Source organism: Aquarana catesbeiana, linkage group LG10 (genome assembly GCF_042186555.1).
Source record: "Aquarana catesbeiana isolate 2022-GZ linkage group LG10, ASM4218655v1, whole genome shotgun sequence".
Taxonomy (NCBI): domain Eukaryota; kingdom Metazoa; phylum Chordata; class Amphibia; order Anura; family Ranidae; genus Aquarana; species Aquarana catesbeiana.
The window spans coordinates 153521565-153538425 of NC_133333.1; the positions used below are offsets into that span (position 1 = coordinate 153521565).

Below are 16861 nucleotides of genomic sequence, written 5' to 3' on the forward strand. Positions count from 1 at the left end.
AATTTTAAAGCGGTCTTTAGGATCAAGCCATAATAAATTTGATATTAATAGAGGGTCATTTTCTGAAGCCTCTATAAATACCCATAATGGGATTTCCTGTTTTGCATGGTATTTGGACAGACTGGCCAAATGTGCTGCTCTGTAGTAGTTAGTAAAATTAGGGTATCCCAGGCCTCCTTTATTTTTGGGAAGATGTAGTGTGTGTATAGGTATACGTGGTTTAGAAGAGCCCCATATAAACGAAGTTGCTCTTTTTTGTACTATTCTCAAAAAATAGGAAGGAATTGGAATAGGGAGGACTCTGAATAGATAAAGCAATTTGGGTAGAATAGTCATTTTGATTGCATTAATCTTCCCTATCCAGGATAAAGGAAGTTGCGACCATTGTTTTATTAGATTTGTGATCTGTCTTAATACAGGAGGATAATTGGTTGAGAATAAGTCAGAATGAGATGCTGTTAAATGAATTCCAAGATATGGGATTGATTTTTCTGCCCATGTGAATGGGAGTGCAGCCCTAGCCGGGATCAATTCCATGTTTGTGAGTGAAATATTAAGCACTAGGCATTTCTTAGGATTAATCATAAGGCCGGATAGGGCTGCAAATCCATCAAGAGCTGGTATTAAGTTAGGACCAGAGACCTGTGGTGATGATAGAAAAAGTAATATATCGTCTGCAAATATACATAATTTGTGTGTAATACTTCAATGCCAGTTATAGTTTGGTTTGTTCTGATGTATTGGGCCATGGGTTTGAGTATAAGGGCAAATAATAAGGGAGATAATGGGCAACCCTGTCGGGTACCTCTTTCGATATTAAAGGCTTCAGATTTGTATCCAGCATATTTTATATAGGCTTTGGGTTTATTATATAATGCTTTGATCCATGTTAAAAAGTGGGGTCCAAAACCCCATTTTTGTAATGAATATTGCATATATTGCCAGGATACTGTGTCAAATGCCCTCTTAATATCGAGAGATAGAAAACATAAAGGGATTTTCCGTTTTTTAGCAATATGTGCCAATAACACTGCCCTGCGTATATTATCGCCTGCCTGTCTATTTGGCATGAAGCCTACTTGATCTCTATGTATTAATTTTCCTATAATGCTATTGAGGCGTTTTGCTATTATTTTTGCTAATAATTTAATATCGAGGTTTAACAGAGAGATAGGCCGATAATTCACACAGGAAGTATCATCAGAAAGGGGTTTTGGGATCATACAAACAATTGCCATTAGTGTTTCTTGCCGAAAAGAATGTCCATCTAGAAGTTTGTTAAAAGTTTCAGTGAGAATGGGAGAGAGTATTTCTGAGAATGTTTTATAGTATAAAGCCGAGTAGCCGTCTGGGCCTGGTCTTTTGTTAAGTTTTAGGTCTTTTATGGCGTTAGCAACTTCATCTATAGTTATAGGCTCATCCAAACTGCTTTTTTGATTCTGAGATAACTCAGGTAAGGTTATTTTTGAGAAGAAGGATTCAGCTTCTGTAGGATTAAATTCATTGTTTGTCTTGTATAAAGTTGCGAGATGTGAGTGAAATTTATGGACTATTTTAACTGGATTACAAGTGTAAACATTTTTTGATAATTTCAAACGTATTGGTTTGAAAGATTTGTTAGTTGAATTTAATGCCCGAGCCAAATATGTACCTGGTTTGTTTGTATTCATGTAGAAATTGTGTTTGGAGCGTTTGAGGGATTTATCAACTGACTCAGTGAGAAATAGATCGTATTCCAATCTAGATTTTTCCAGATGAGATTTTGTACTCTGAGATGGATTATCTTGAAATGATATGTAGGCTGCATTAAAATTGAGTTCTAGTTTTTTTGCTAGATTTTTGCGTTCCCGTTTAAATAGTGCCATTTGTCTTTGTATTGTACCACGCAAGACAGGCTTATGAGCTTCCCACAGTGTTATTGGGGAGATGTCTGTTGTATTATTAATTGATATGTATTCCTTTAAAGCTTGTTCAATGGCCATCTGATGTAGTGGGTGTTTGAGCATTATGTCCAGTAAGTACCACGTTGGGTCATGCGCTTTTGGTATGGCTGAGGCTATAGTAGTGTATACTGCATTATGGTCAGACCACGGAATCGGAATTATATCTGATGCAATAATTTCTGGTATCATTCCTATTGTTAGAAAAATATGATCTATTCTGGTGAAGGTTTGATGAGGGTGCGAGAAATAAGTGAATTTCTTTTTCATTGGGTTACTTTCTCTCCATGAATCTACCAGATTGTATTTGGAAAGAAGTTGAGAAAAAGGTAATCTAGAGGTTATTTTGGATGGTGTAAAAGGTGATTTATGGGAGGAGGACCTGGTTCGAATCCCCACACATTATCACTGTTCCTATTTTGTGTGTATTAATCACTTGTAATATATGTGAGAGGAATGGTGTAGGTTGTTTGTTAGGAGCGTAGTAGGAAATCACCGTGATTGCTGTATCCATTATATAACCCATGAGTATCAGGTATCTACCTTCTGGGTCTTTAATTTCTGATGATAAGGTGAATGGTGTGGATCGGTGAAATGCAATTAGAGTTCCCCTTTGCTTGGTACAGGCAGAAGCCGTGTAAATTTGTTGATAAAAAGGAGAAATATATTTTGGAGTAGAATCTTTGGTGAAGTGTGTTTCTTGGAGGCATACTATGTGAGCCTTCTTGTTATGAAAAGTACGGAAGGCTTTGGTCCTTTTTTGAGGGACATTTATTCCCTGAACATTCAGGGAAAGTATATTCAGTGGTGCCATGGCAATAGATCAAATAGATTTGACTTACTTTTTGTTATGCAGAGCTGACTGCGCAGATCAACCTGTGTGGACTGAAGAGATGAATAGATAGAAAAGAAACCAGTGAATTCTGGAGTAAAGAGTAAACAAAAAACATATGAGATTAGATGATACATTGTATAAATAATTTTTTGCAAGTAATCACAATTTACCCGTGAAAGAGAATACATATCTCTCTCAGGGGAATAAGTGCCTTCGTCACACTCCCACATAATATGGTTGGGAGAATGAGGAGGGCTAATGGGGGTACACGGATCTTCCGCTTACAGGAGAGAAGTGCTATGTCAAAAGACATCAAAATGATGTTTCATTAATTGGAGTGCAGAATATAGTTTTTGTTGAAATTATTTATTCCAGGGTGGTTGTATATGGCTAGTCTTGCCCTAGGCTAAATAATTCAGTTAGAAAGGTACTGTTAATAACTTTGGTATTGATGAAGATAGTTTGAATTATTTTGGGATTTTAACCCTTTTAGAGTAAACAATTACATATTTTATTCATATGTAACTGTTTAGATATGTTAACTCATAAAATTGAGGTTGTATTGCTTCAGATTAGAATAAACAAAAACATAATTCTAGGAACTAGTTAGGTAATAATATATTTGTTTTAAGAAAAGAAAGAAAAAGCTTCCATTACTTCTGGATTATTGAACATATTTGTCCTAAAAAGTAATAAATCTATTGTTATTACCTGATAATATATAACTGAACAAGAATTTCCTTATTTCACTTATATATTCTAAGGCTATATGAATCAGAAGTAATAAGAAATATAACTGGAATGTAACATGATCCCACACAGTGTGTGACTATCAGAATGCAGTTACATTCAGTTATAAATATAGTTTTTTTATAGAGAACCATCTCTTAGTATAATAAATGAAGAGATATCAGGAATTAGGATGTCAGTCCATTGAATCTTCTTGGTCCATGGATGATGTGGCATAACGGCCTCTTTTGTGAGAATGATGATTCCCATTTTGTTCTGAAATTTTCTGGGTGCTGCCTGAAGGTGAAGATGACGCCATTCTTCTGCATGTGGGAGTGTTGCTGCTTGTGGGTTCTGTCAGATTTAGTTTTAAAAGGGTTTGTTGTAGTTCATCTGCTGATCTGCTTCTGTAAATTGTACCTTGGTAGTTAAATCTGACTGAAAAGGGGAAGCCCCATTGATACATAATGTTGTGGCGTTGCAGTTCCATTAGTTGGGGTTTCATGGATCGTCTTTTAGTAATAGTAAGTTGGGATAGGTCAGCAAAAATTTGATAATTGTGTCCTTGAAAATTAAGTTCCTTTTTTTCTCTTGCAGCAATTAGTATTTGTTCTTTCGTTCTGTAATAATGAAATTTTGTGATTATATCACGTGGGGGTCCATCTTTCTTTTTGGCTGTGAGGGCTCTGTGTACACTGTCCAGTTCTAAACGTTCAATAGGGATATCTGGCTTTAGTTCTTGTAATAGAGCAGTAATAGTAGATTGCAGGTCTGTCACAGTTTCAGGTATTCCCCTTATGCGCAAGTTTGAACGTCTGGCTCTATTTTCGTAATCTTCGAGCTTAGTTTGAAGTATTAAATTCTCTTTTTTTAATTGTTCCAATTCTGTTATATTTTCTTGGGTTGTAATTTCAATTTCATCCATTTTTATTTCTAAGGCTGCGGTGCGGTTTCCCAGCTCTCTTATTTCTTTGGTTAGGCTTTTTGTTATTTGGTCTGAGGTTTGTTTTAAAGCCTTATGAAGCATCTTTTCAAATTGTAATAATATTACTGGGGATACTGAGGAGGCTTGTGGAGAAGTTTGTGAGAGGATTTGTTCTGTATCTGACTCAAATGGAGAGTCTTGCTGTGACATTTTCTGTCTGTGAGAGCGCCCTGATGCTGTATCTTGTGAGGTGACTGGAGCTGCTTCAGATGCAGTGAGTGCCTGTGAGCTCTTTGTGAGGTGATTTTTATTTCTGCCACGGTTTCCTCCCAGTACCATATTTCCTGCCCAAACTTTCACAGTTTGTTCCCTGGGGCAAAAAGGTTCAAATGGATACCTTTTGAGCCTGCAGGCTCCGCTTTGTCCTTCTCTTCTCTCCTCAGCGGTGTGGAGCTCTAACAATGCATGTCTGCTCCGCTAGGCTCCGCCTCCTGCCCCCGAAAGCTGCAATTCTAACTTCCAAATCCAGAAGTTACACAAAAGCTGCAGATACAATTTAGATGACCAATATTACTCTTTAATTGCAATATATATATATATCCAGTAACAGAGTACAGTATGTGAAACCAACAATAAAACTACATGATATTCATGTTGTCAGCAATTCTGGCCTGACATCTTTCTTATCACTTTTCTGAGCTGGAGGGTCCATGTGGAGGAGCTGTTAAAATTAAAATGTGCCATAGCTCCAATAACTTTCAGTCCCTGCAGTAGCAGTTAAATTTAACATGCACACATTGCTGTTTGTGTGTATTAAGGCAGCAGTGTTAAACCCAATTCTAATGCCCCATACACACGGTCGGACATTGATCGGACATTCTGACAACAAAATCCTAGGATTTTTTCCGAAGGATGTTGGCTCAAACTTGTTTTGCGTACACACGGTCGCACAAAGTTGTTGGAATTTTCAGATCGCCAAGAACGCGGTGACGTCAACCAAGTACGACGAGACTAGAAAAGGCAATTTCAGAACCAAGCGCGGCACCCTTTGGGCTCCTTTTGCTAATCTCGTGTTAGTAAAAGTTTGGTGAGAGACGATTCACGCTTTTTCAGACTCGTGGCTTTCAGATCGTTTTCTGTGGTTCAGTTTGTGCTTGTGGGTTTGTATCTGCTCTTCAGTGCGTGCAAGCAAGCTACGCGTGACTTTAATTAGTCATTGTGTTCTTGTTCATTCGTTACTGTTTTTCAGGTCGCTCTTCACAGGCCTTGCTGTTCTTCAGTACGTTCTGTTACTTCGTTCTGAGCAGCCGACCGTTTTCTAGCCATGTTGTGTATACGTACTCCTCGTAGAGTTCGTGCTGTGCGGGGGCTTGGTGTTGGGGTCCTGACCTTGACACAAGTCCAGTCCATGAACAGGGTGGGGAGGAGTTCATGGACCAAGAATTGGTTGCTTCAGCATGATCAGTTCTCTCATATGCCTTTGCTCCGTGAGACCCGTGAGAATAATCCTGATGATTTCAGGAACTTTCTCAGGATGACGGACCCCGTATTTCACCGTTTGTTGGCTTCGCTGACCCCCTATATCAGCAGGCAGGATACCTGCATGAGGCAAGCCATCACTCCGGAGCAGAGGCTCGTCGCTACCCTGCGGTACTTGGCGACGGGGAGAAGCCAGCAGGACTTGAAGTTCTCGACAGGCATCTGCCCCCAGGCTCTGGGGATCATAATCTCAGAGACCTGTTCTGCCATCATCCAGGTCCTACAGAAGGAGTATATGAAGGTAAGATTTTTATCCTTTAATATCACATTTTATTGTGTATATAATGTTTGATAATATATTTTATTTCTTTTCTCATTCCCTAATTACCATGATTGGAATATGCTGTGAATGTCCCCTTTGTCCTCTTTTTTTTTTTTTTGCCACATCAGCGAGAAGATTTACCATGGGAATAGGTTTTTCAAATTAATATTAAAAAAAACCTTCCCTTTTATCATCACATCATTATGGCTTTTCATTTGTTGAGAAATTTCTTAACACAAAGAATAGGAGAATAACAAACCCCCATCTATTCCTACAATTTACTATTGGTTTCTTGCTCCCTACCCCCCTTCCCCCACCCCTCCCCACCCTCCCCGAGACCGTACCTCCTCCTTCCTCGTGTTTTCTCTTTAGTTTCCCCATACTCCCCCTGGGTTGGGATCCGCCCTCTTTACTACTCACGTTGTCCATATCTCAGCTGCTCTTATAGATTTTTTAAATTTTTCCCACTCTCCCCACTTTATCCTATAGGCCTCCATTTTTATCCCTTCACTGAACCTTAAATACTCCAAATCCTGTATTTCATTTATTTTATTAATCCATTCCCTCATGGTTGGCCTTTCTTTTCTTTTCCAATTTTTAGAGATTAGGCTCTTGGCTGCGTCTATAAGATGGGGCAAAAGCGTTCTGAGATAGGCCCTAGTGGGCATCTCGCTCAAATGGAACAAAAGAACCCTAGGGTCCTTTGGCACATCATAATTTGTAATCTCTTTAGTGTATTTTTTGATCTCATCCCAAAAGACATCTATCTCAGGACACGACCACCACACATGAGCCGTCGTCCCAATTTCACCACATCCCCTCCAGCATAGCCGAGACTCCTCCTCATCGATTTTATGCATCCTGTCCGGAGTCATGTACATTCTTGTTAGACATTTATAATTTAACTCCAGCAGTTTATAATTGACTGACGTGGACGCGAGTCGCTTCAGTATCAAATCTACTTCTGTCTCTGTCAGCGTTAACCCTAACTCCTTCTCCCGTTTACCTATAAAAGCCAAGGTATCTGCCCTCCTCAGCTCCACCAATATTTTATATATTCTAGAAAAACCAACTTTTTCCTCTGTTTCCTTACATATTTTCTCTAATGGGAGTAGATTTTTCGTTGTTCTAATTGGTTGGGGTAGAGATTCCACAAAATGTTTTAATTGACCATAACGCCATGAATTAATATTTATCTTGTCTCCTCTATTCTTAAGCTCCTGGAATGAGCAAATTTTACCCCTGTCTACTACGTCCTTCAATTGCACATTCTCGTCCAGGAGCCATTTACCAAACCACTCTTCCTTCCCCGGTGGGAAATAGTCTACATCCTTTAATGACATTAGCAGTGAGTTGTATTCCCAGTGTTCCCTTTTGTGGATACGATCCCATATTCTAAGTGCGTGGCTAGTGATTTCATGTGGTTCTGTGTCGTATTTTCTTAATTTTGGTGTGCACCATATTATTTTGTGTAATTTTAGCTTACTAATTTTGTTTTCAATTTCTACCCATTGTTTACCTTTATTTTTAACCCAATCTACTACCCTCGCAAGTGCAATAGCTTCATAATATTTACTAATGTCAGGTGCTCCCCATCCCCCTTTACTTTTAGTGTCTATTAGTTGAGTATATTTTATCCGTGACGTTTTCCCTTTCCATATAAACCTTAAAATCATTGAATGTAGTCATTTGAGATATACAGGTGGAAGGGTGATTGGGATCATTTGCATTTTGTATGTTATTTTTGGTAATAAGACCATTTTGAATATATTAATTCTTCCCGACCACGACAGTTGCCCCTGCTGTATTCTGTTTAGTTCTGATTTAACCTCGTTTATGAGCGGAATGAAATTCGCCTGGTATAGTTCTTCTACGGAAGCTGTAATTTTAGTTCCTAGATAATTTAGCGCTTCCTTCTCCCACCTAAAAGGAAAATGATTCTGGTGTGCGTAATCTCGTGTCTTATTAGGATTTATGTCTAATACTTCTGATTTGGTAGTGTTTACTTTAAAGTTGGACAGTTTCCCATACTCTTCTAGTGTCGCCAGGGCATTCGGGAGGGAAATTCTTGGATTTGTTATGTAGAGGAGGATATCATCCGCAAAAGCTGCGAGCTTGTACTCAGTTCCACCTATATCTACTCCTCTAATATCCGGGTTCTGTCTTATCCTAGTAAGGAGGGGTTCCAGTGCTATCAGGAAGAGCATTGGGGAGATTGGGCACCCCTGTCTTGTTCCGTTATACATATTAAAGGGCTCAGACAAGGTTCCATTTATTTTAACTCTCGCTGATGGTTTTGTATACAGCGCCCCAATCCAGCTACAGATCTTCTCCCCATATCCCACTTCTTTAAGTGACTCTATCATGAAGTCCCAGTCTACTCTATCGAATGCTTTTTCAGCATCTATTGAGAGCAGTAGTCCTTGGACTCCACTGTTTTTGATTTCCTGGGTTATCAACAGAGTTTTAATACTATTGTCCCTTCCCTGTCTACCGTGTATAAACCCCACTTGATCAGGGTGGATGATATTTTTAATCGTTTGCTTTACTCTGCCCGCAATTACTTTTGCAAATATTTTTGTGTCATTGTTTAAGAGGGATATGGGTCTAAAACTAGAGCCTAGTGTGTTATCCTTTCCCTCCTTATGGATGATCGCTATGTTGGCTGCCAATGCATCTCTGCTCATTACCCCTCTCTCTCCTATCTCCTTCATATAAGCACATAGTTTTGGCATTAACTGGTCTTGATATTTCTTATAGTATAGTACTGTCAACCCGTCTGGGCCCGGGCTCTTACCTGTCTGGGTCTCCTTGATAGCCTTCCTTACCTCGGACTCTGTAATGGGGGCCTCTAAAAATACTCTCTCCTCTTTTGATATTTTAACCATCCCAGTATCTTTTAGATAGGTTTTAATTTTTGCTTGTTTTTGCTCTCTTTCTTTGTCCTTAACCTTTTTATTTATTGAGTAAAGTTCCCCATAGAATTCCTGAAAGGTTTTTGCTATATCCACATCTTTATATCTAAATTCTCCTGATTTCGTCTTTATCTTATCGATGTATTTATTACTTTTCTTTTTGCTTAGTGCCCTAGCCAGGAGTCGACCAGGTCTATTTCCAGTAATATATCTATCTTTTTTAACTAAATTATACTTTTTACGATTTTCTGCCTCAATCTGCTGTCTCATGGCCTCTCTAGCACCATATAGTTTTCCCAAAATCCCTCTTTCCCCCGTTTCCTTATGCTGCCATTCTAGTTTTTTAACTTCCTCCTGAAGTATACGAATATTTTTGGTCCACCTTCTTTCTTTCTCCACTCCCGCCTTTATTATAATCCCCCTAATATAGGCCTTATGGGCCTCCCAGACTGTTGATTCTGATATTTCCTTAGAGGTGTTAGTTCTAAAATAGAATTCCAGTTCTTCTTTTATTAGTTTATCAATTTCCCTATCATGAAGGAGATCTTCATTTAGTCTCCAATTACAAAAAGGGGGTATTTGAGTGTTTTATTTTATTCGTAATGTCACTGGGGCGTGGTCCGAGAATGTTATGGATCCTATATTTGTATTTTCTACCTCTTCTAGGTACCTATGGTCTACAAAGAAATAGTCAAGTCTTGAATACGTCGCGTGCATAGGGGAGTAGTAGGTGTAGTCTTTTATGGTGTAGTTTTTTTTTTAGTTTGTTCAACCATACCCCTCCAGTCCCCCGAACACGCGACGCATTGTCTCTACCTGGTTCTAAGCACAGGTTTAAATCTCCTGCCACAATGGCCTTCCCTCTCCTGAACCCCTCTAGTTTCGATAAGACTCCGATTAGATATTTACCTGGGTTAACATTTGGGCAGTAAATGTTAGCTAACGTATATTCCTCACCATTTAGTTTACCCCTCAGAAACAAAAATCGGCCTTCAGGGTCGGTCAATCTCTCCTCTATCTGGAAACGAATTTCCCTTGCAAAACCAATCGCCACCCCTTTTGCACCCCTTATCGGGGAGTCACTGAAAATCCAAAACGGGTAGTCCCTAGATATTATCCACTGGTTTCTCCCTAGGTATAGATGTGTCTCCTGGAGAAAGACCACCTCAGCTTTATTGGATCTCAACTCGCCCATTATGTTCGCACATTTTATGGGCGAGTTGAGACCCCTCACATTATATGTTACCAGATTAATTCCAACCATTTGTTCTTCTTTTCTAAACCCAGCAACAGGAGACAATGAGGTTTGTACTGGTCTCGCCCCTCCCTAACCCCCCCTCTGCCCCACCCGCCCTCCCTCCCCCGCTCGTGGGGGCATCAGGCCTCCCAGTGGCCCTGTTAACCGTGGCCTCACCTTCTCCACCCGGCCCTACGGTTGTCCCCCCGAGGGTTGAGCTCAGTGTGAGAGTCCTTGAATCACCCATCCCACCCCGGGACCCACCAGGCCTCCCCCTCCCCTCCATTCCCCCATCACCTCCCCTCCCCCGAGATCCACCCCCCCAAGACTCCGGGCTCTAGGCCCATTGTCCCCCATACCCCACCCCCAGCCACATAGATCTCCAACCCTTCTGGTCAAGATTTAGCAACCTATTCTTTCTAAATATTTTAATACTCGTCTACACTCCTCTCCTTTTGTATACTGGTTTCCAATTTTGTGTATCCTCTGCAATGTTCTGACCTCCCACTCTCTCCCACCATCCCGGAATTTCTACAGGTGGGATGTCCAGCTTTCGGCAGAAATTTTGGGTCTCTTCTGGGAACCTTAATATCACTGAGCGCCCATCTTTTCGCCCAATCAAGCATGCTGGGAACCCCCAGGAATAGTGCACATCTCGAGCTTTAAGTTGCTCCAATAGGGGTCTGAGGACTCTTTTCCTTGTTCGTGTCTCATTCGCCAGGTCTGGATATACTTGTAGATTAGATTCACCATATTTCACTGATTGATTGTTTCTCAGGCTCGCTCTGATTTTTTCTTTGTCTTGATAGTTATGGAACCTCACTATCACATCACGAGGTGCTTCCCTGCTAATCTCGGCTGGTTTCCTAATTCTGTGCACTCTATCCAGTTTAATTCTCTTGTCATTTGGATTAATAAGGCCTCCAAAGATTTGATCTATCTTTTCCTGAAGATTTTCTCCCTCCCCTTGTGACTCTGGAAGACCTCTAATTCTCAGATTTTTCCTTCTGCTTCGGTTTTCCTGGTCTTCTAATCTATATCTTAAATCCCTGTGTTCACATTGCATCTCCTCTATCTGACATCTCAGGTTCCCCATCTCCGTCCTCTGTCTTTCGGCTACTGTCTCAACCTCTTCCACTCTTCTCAGTATGTGGCCCATGTCTCCCCGTATTGCTTCTGTTTCAGCTCTAATAAAGGTTTCTAGCCTAGCAAACATCTCCGATATTTCGTTCTTTGTTGGCATAACTCCTTCCCGTTGGCTCTCCATTGGGGTTTCTTCTAGAGTTGCTAAAGTTGCTGAATTTGCACAGAGAGATTCTGCTTCTGCCACCATCAACTTTGACATGAGACTGTTCCAGAAGCCCTTTTTTCTTTTTTTTAGACTCTTGTGTATAGATTATGTAGCTTGGAGAACCGTCTTATATAGTGGCCTGGGTGAGGTTTGTACAGCTTACTGTCCGTGGAGGTTTTACCTGTGCTTTATCTCAACCTCATATCACCTGCCATCATACAGTTATAGTCCTCCTTGGCCCTCCCTTTTACCAGGTACTGCATAGCTAATTCGGGGAGCTCAGTACATACAGCGGCTTCACATGCAGTTTAAACTGGACCCATCCCTTATATAATTTTCTTTTCTTTTTTTTTTAAGCTGTGTACGTCAGGTCCCCATAGGGACATCAGCAACCCAAAGACACACAAATGAGATGAGGTTATACTGATCCTACGGACAGTCTTAGCACGTCCCCTCCTTTAAATGTATAATACTTTGGTGTAAGGCAGTACTAGTATCCTTTAGGAGAGAAAGTTCAAACTTCTAGAGGCAGTTTGGTGCACCTTGAAATATCCTTTTGGTTAAGGATCTGGGTAAGTTATACACAACAATGTCCATGCATAGATTGCCTTAAATTTTAACTTTGATCTCATATAACATCTTATATTGCAAGTTAATACACCAGCCGTTTTGCTACATGTAAGGCACTTACCCTCTCCGTTCCATACATTCCAGTATACTTATTACTTATCTGAAGGTTGCCAGTCTTAACTTTCTCCAGCTGCTTCTATGACCCTAGGAAGCTTCCTCTATTTCCTTTCATTCGGCTCCCTCTCCAGGTGCTTTATTACTTCATGTGCTTGTGCCAGTATTTCCCGGAGCTTTCCCGGAGCTCCCCTCATCAGTTGCTTCCAACCGCACCTCCTTGGTTACCGCTCAGCCTGGGTTTCAAAGGAGAGGGGATATAACGAAGGTGCAGCAGGGAGGGGGGGTACAGGGGGAGGGATGATGGAGGCAGCGGCCGCGATCGTACAGGGACCCGAGTCCCGCGGCGTGTCCCCGAGGTGGAGCGCTAGGAGGCGGCCGCCTGCATCTGAATTACAGGCGCCGTTGTCAGCGTCGCTACCCCGCCGCTAACCACGAGGAGGAAGGAGAGACCCGGCATCCCAGAGCACTCTGTGAGATCAGCTAGGCGCCCACATCCGGCCCCTCCCCCATCCTGCCCCTTTGTCCTCATTCATGCTGGAATTTTATGTAATTATTTGTTGTCCTTCATACATATTTGCCTTCACTTACCTCCCCAGCATGCTCCCTTGGCCCTATATTCACCTCATGTAGTCACTTAACAATGTATTTTGTCAGCTCCATAGTAGTACTTTACCCCAAACAACCCCTAAAATGTTTAGAAATGAGATTTGTGCTTTAAATTCAGGCAGAGTGCCAGAGGCTTGTTTTTGTGGTGTCCCCAAATCATTTTTAACCCTCCCTCCCCCCAACTGCTAAGTCAGCTGATCCCAATTCTCTATCTATCCTCAATCATCTATCTGCTGACTTTGCCAAACCCATACACACTATACCCATCTCTTTTGTGGTCAGTTGTATGGATGAATTCCCCAAAGCATGTAGTGCAAGGGCCTGCCGGTATACTTTCAAATGGTACTGTTTCAAGTTTTTGTATCCTATTATTATCTTGATAGGTAATAGCAGAATGTCCAAATGTGCTCAAATGTGTACAGTGTGTATTTATATCTTTGTATTATGACACTTCTTACCTGTCCAGTGGGCTGCCAATAGTGTAACTAAGGAGGGGCTGTTCCAAGTAATACCCATTATTTAGGCATTCATCTCTCAATGAAGTGGAGAGGGTTACCCGTCCAAGATTCCCCCCCCTATAATGTTAGAAATGGCCCATGAGAGGGGGAGGGGGAATATGATAGGTGTACCTTATACTTTGGTGTTGTAAAATTCCCCTTAATAAATGTTATCTGGATGTTGGCCAAGAATGTTTGTGTCTAATTTGCTTTCCATGTTTATGTGCAAAAATAGTAATTTATTTTTGTTTCCCTCAACAGTTTCCTTCCACGCCACAGGAATGGCAGACTGTGGCCTCCCACTTTGCCCAGCGGTGGGACTTTCCTAACTGCGGAGGGGCAATTGATGGGAAACACGTCCACATCGTCCCACCACCCAACTCGGGGTCGTACTATTATAATTACAAGGGGTTCAATAGTATTGTGATGTTGGCGGTGGTGTCAGCTAATTACGAGTTCCTGTATGTGGACGTGGGGAAGAATGGCCGGATGTCCGATGGTGGAGTCATCGCCCAGACGGAGTTTTACAGGCGTCTCCAGAATGGCAGCTTGGACTTGCCACTTCCAGAAGAGAATGTGGAAGGACACCCATTCGTCTTTGTTGCGGATGAAGCATTTGCGCTGGGGGGCCATCTTATGCGGCCATTCCCAATGAGGACCCTCACCCCAGAACAGAGGGTTTTTAATTACCGGCTGGCCAGAGCCAGAAGAGTGGTGGAGAACACATTTGGAATTATGGCCAGCCGGTTCCGCCTATTTCTTACACCCATCCATATGGCGGAGTATAAACTGAATCATATAATCCTGGCGTGCTGTGTTCTACATAACTTTTTACGGCAACATTTGGCCAACTATGCTGGCTCAATTGGGCCTGAGGCCGGAATTATAAATGAAACAACCCTGACGGCGCTTGAAAGTGGCCGTCCTGGCTTGCCCTCCCTGAGTGCCCGTGATGTCCGGTTAAGATACCTTGAGTTCTTTGCGGGTAGGGGGGCCATCAATATGCCAGACAATTTGTGAAACCTTGATCCAATAAAAAAAAATAATTACGCAAATCTTTGGTGACATTTACTGCTTCTGTTTGTTTTAGCTGACCCTGACAGAAATGTGGTGAGTCCAGAAAATGGTGTGATTGTGTAACCTTATACAACTACACTGTTGGATGTTATTTACTAAAGGCAAAGACACTTTGCACTACAAGTGCACTTGAAACTGCACTTGTAGTGCAAAGAGGATTTGCCCTTAGGAAATAACCCCCATTTTCACAGAAAGCAGCAATTACATCACCACAAAAGTGTTGTAGCGTTGAGACAATAATCCACACATTCTTGATTAACAATCTTCTTTTTAATACCTGCACAATCACATGTGCATTTAGAAAAGGTTTTTAAAACAAACCAACATGTTTGTTGTATAACAATTTTTGGGGTGGCATTATCAAAAATATAAATGTCCATTTAAGATAAAACAGGCATGTTTCAAACCAACAAGAAAGACACAAATCTTGAACTTACAAAGTTCACATTAGGTAGAACTTGAAGGCAATATCATACATGAGTATTTAAGAACTGTGTTTGATATTGCGTTCAGATGGGGTGAAGTCACCCCAGGAAAAGCCAAATTTGGAAGATGCACACCAATTTAAGAAGTTCAACATGTGCTAGCTGCCATCACGGGGGATCAAGGGACGTGTTTTGGGGGAGAAAGACCTTCCTCTCAGCTACCTTATTATTGAGGAAGGGGTTGCACCCCCAAAACGTGTCCATTGATCTCCCGTGATGGCAGATAGCACATGTTGACACACTGTGTGCATCCTCCAAATTTTGCTTTTCTAAAAATCGCTAAAACATTTTGAACATTGTAGCACACAAAAAAACAAAGTGATTTGGAGGGGTTTTAAACTCTACCCAAAACATCAATGAGGTTTTTATTTTTTTGAATAACATCATTGATGTTTTTCTTGAGGTTTTCCAATGCTAAATTACACCCCATGATCTCCCCGATCAGGATCTAGGCACTTTCTGATGTGAAAGGATCTGGATCCACAGCATCACGATCACCTAAAAAGAGAGAAACCAAACAAAAACAGGTATAAAAAATATGCCGGCATCCATCTCTTACCTGAGCCTGTGGTCGCAGACACTCACCTGTTGTGGTGACTAGTTCCACCACATCTTCTTCCTCCTACTTTTCTTGTGTTGGGGGGATTTTCCCTTCTTCCAGAGGGGGGGGCGGGCTCTGGTCTCCTCGGATGAGGGGTGTCCTCCGAGTCTTTTCTCCCCTATGTAAAACAAAAATGGTATACTTAGCACACAGATATTTGAGGGAAGAACTATAAAGATGAAACATTGCTTGGAAGTGGGGTACAATTGTCTATTTTGGCATAGTTCCAAGATGTAGAATTTTATTGTCCTTTGTCAAGCTGCAATACTTTACCTGTCTTGTACAAGCTTCACAGATGGAGACACCCCTATAGTATACACTGGAGCACCTGTGTGGGCCCCCTAATAAAAAGGGTGTTCTTGTGTCCCACACTATTGCTCCAGTGTCCAGATGTGAAAACAGCTGCTCATTGTCCTCTCCTTACACAGAATCTAGTTTGTATTTCATTCTAGTTCCAAACCCATCTACACAACTAAATTATTTTCATACAAGTAGTCCCTAAAAAATGTGGGAAAATGCATATGGCCAAAACAATGGTGTTTTATAGGCCGAAAGAAAAATGTTTGATGCGAACGAATAATGTGCCCATGAACATGAAAGTTGCCATTTTAAACTGTACAACAGTTCCCTAAAGCACATGGATCAGCATGAACATAATAAACAGAAAAAGAATAGGAACACTGGAAAACTACTTACTTTTTTGCAGCACTCTCCGGATCTTTTTGTACTGCTCATGTTCTCGTAATTGGAGGTCCGACCACCGCTTACTGAGCTGATCTTTTGATCGACGTACCCCGAAATTCCGGTGCAGACTCTTGACTACTTTTGCCATGATCTTGGCCTTTCGGACATTGGGGTTGGGGTAAGGTCCATACTTCCCATCATAGTCGGCCCTTTTCATTATGTCGACCATCTCCACCATCTCCCCAAAGGACATATTTGAGGCCTTAAATCGTCTCCTTCTGGATCGGGACGTTTCTGGATCCGGGCTTTCCTCCTCCTCCTCATCGTTGCTGTAATTAGTACGCACCTGCTGTGTCTCCGCCATGTGCTCTTCCCCCACTGCGGCGAATGAAAAGGGGCGGGGAATAGACTAGAAAGAACGTCAGGGGCAGGCGGAGTTACACGCATGCGCAGTGTGTATAAAGCGTAACACGCGTGCGTATTACGTACGATCTGTGAGCGGAGGAAGGAGCATCGGAGGCGCCGATCGTAATAACGAAGGTAAGAGACAA

At 41.5% G+C, this 16861-nt stretch overlaps 1 protein-coding gene across 2 annotated transcripts in view; it reads left to right on the forward strand.

Annotated features, from left to right (window-relative positions):
* Positions 1–16861, forward strand: part of LOC141110950 (uncharacterized) — a 123397-nt gene that overhangs the window by 61235 nt on the left and 45301 nt on the right. The window contains exon 3 of one of the 2 annotated variants that reach the window (XM_073602763.1): positions 13725–16243. The exons of the other annotated variant lie outside the window; for it this stretch is intronic. Coding sequence (XP_073458864.1) covers positions 13725–13890 — 166 coding nt within the window. The 3' untranslated portion in view covers positions 13891–16243. Of the gene's footprint in view, positions 1–13724; positions 16244–16861 lie in introns of those variants that run through there. 2 annotated transcript variants of the gene reach the window in all.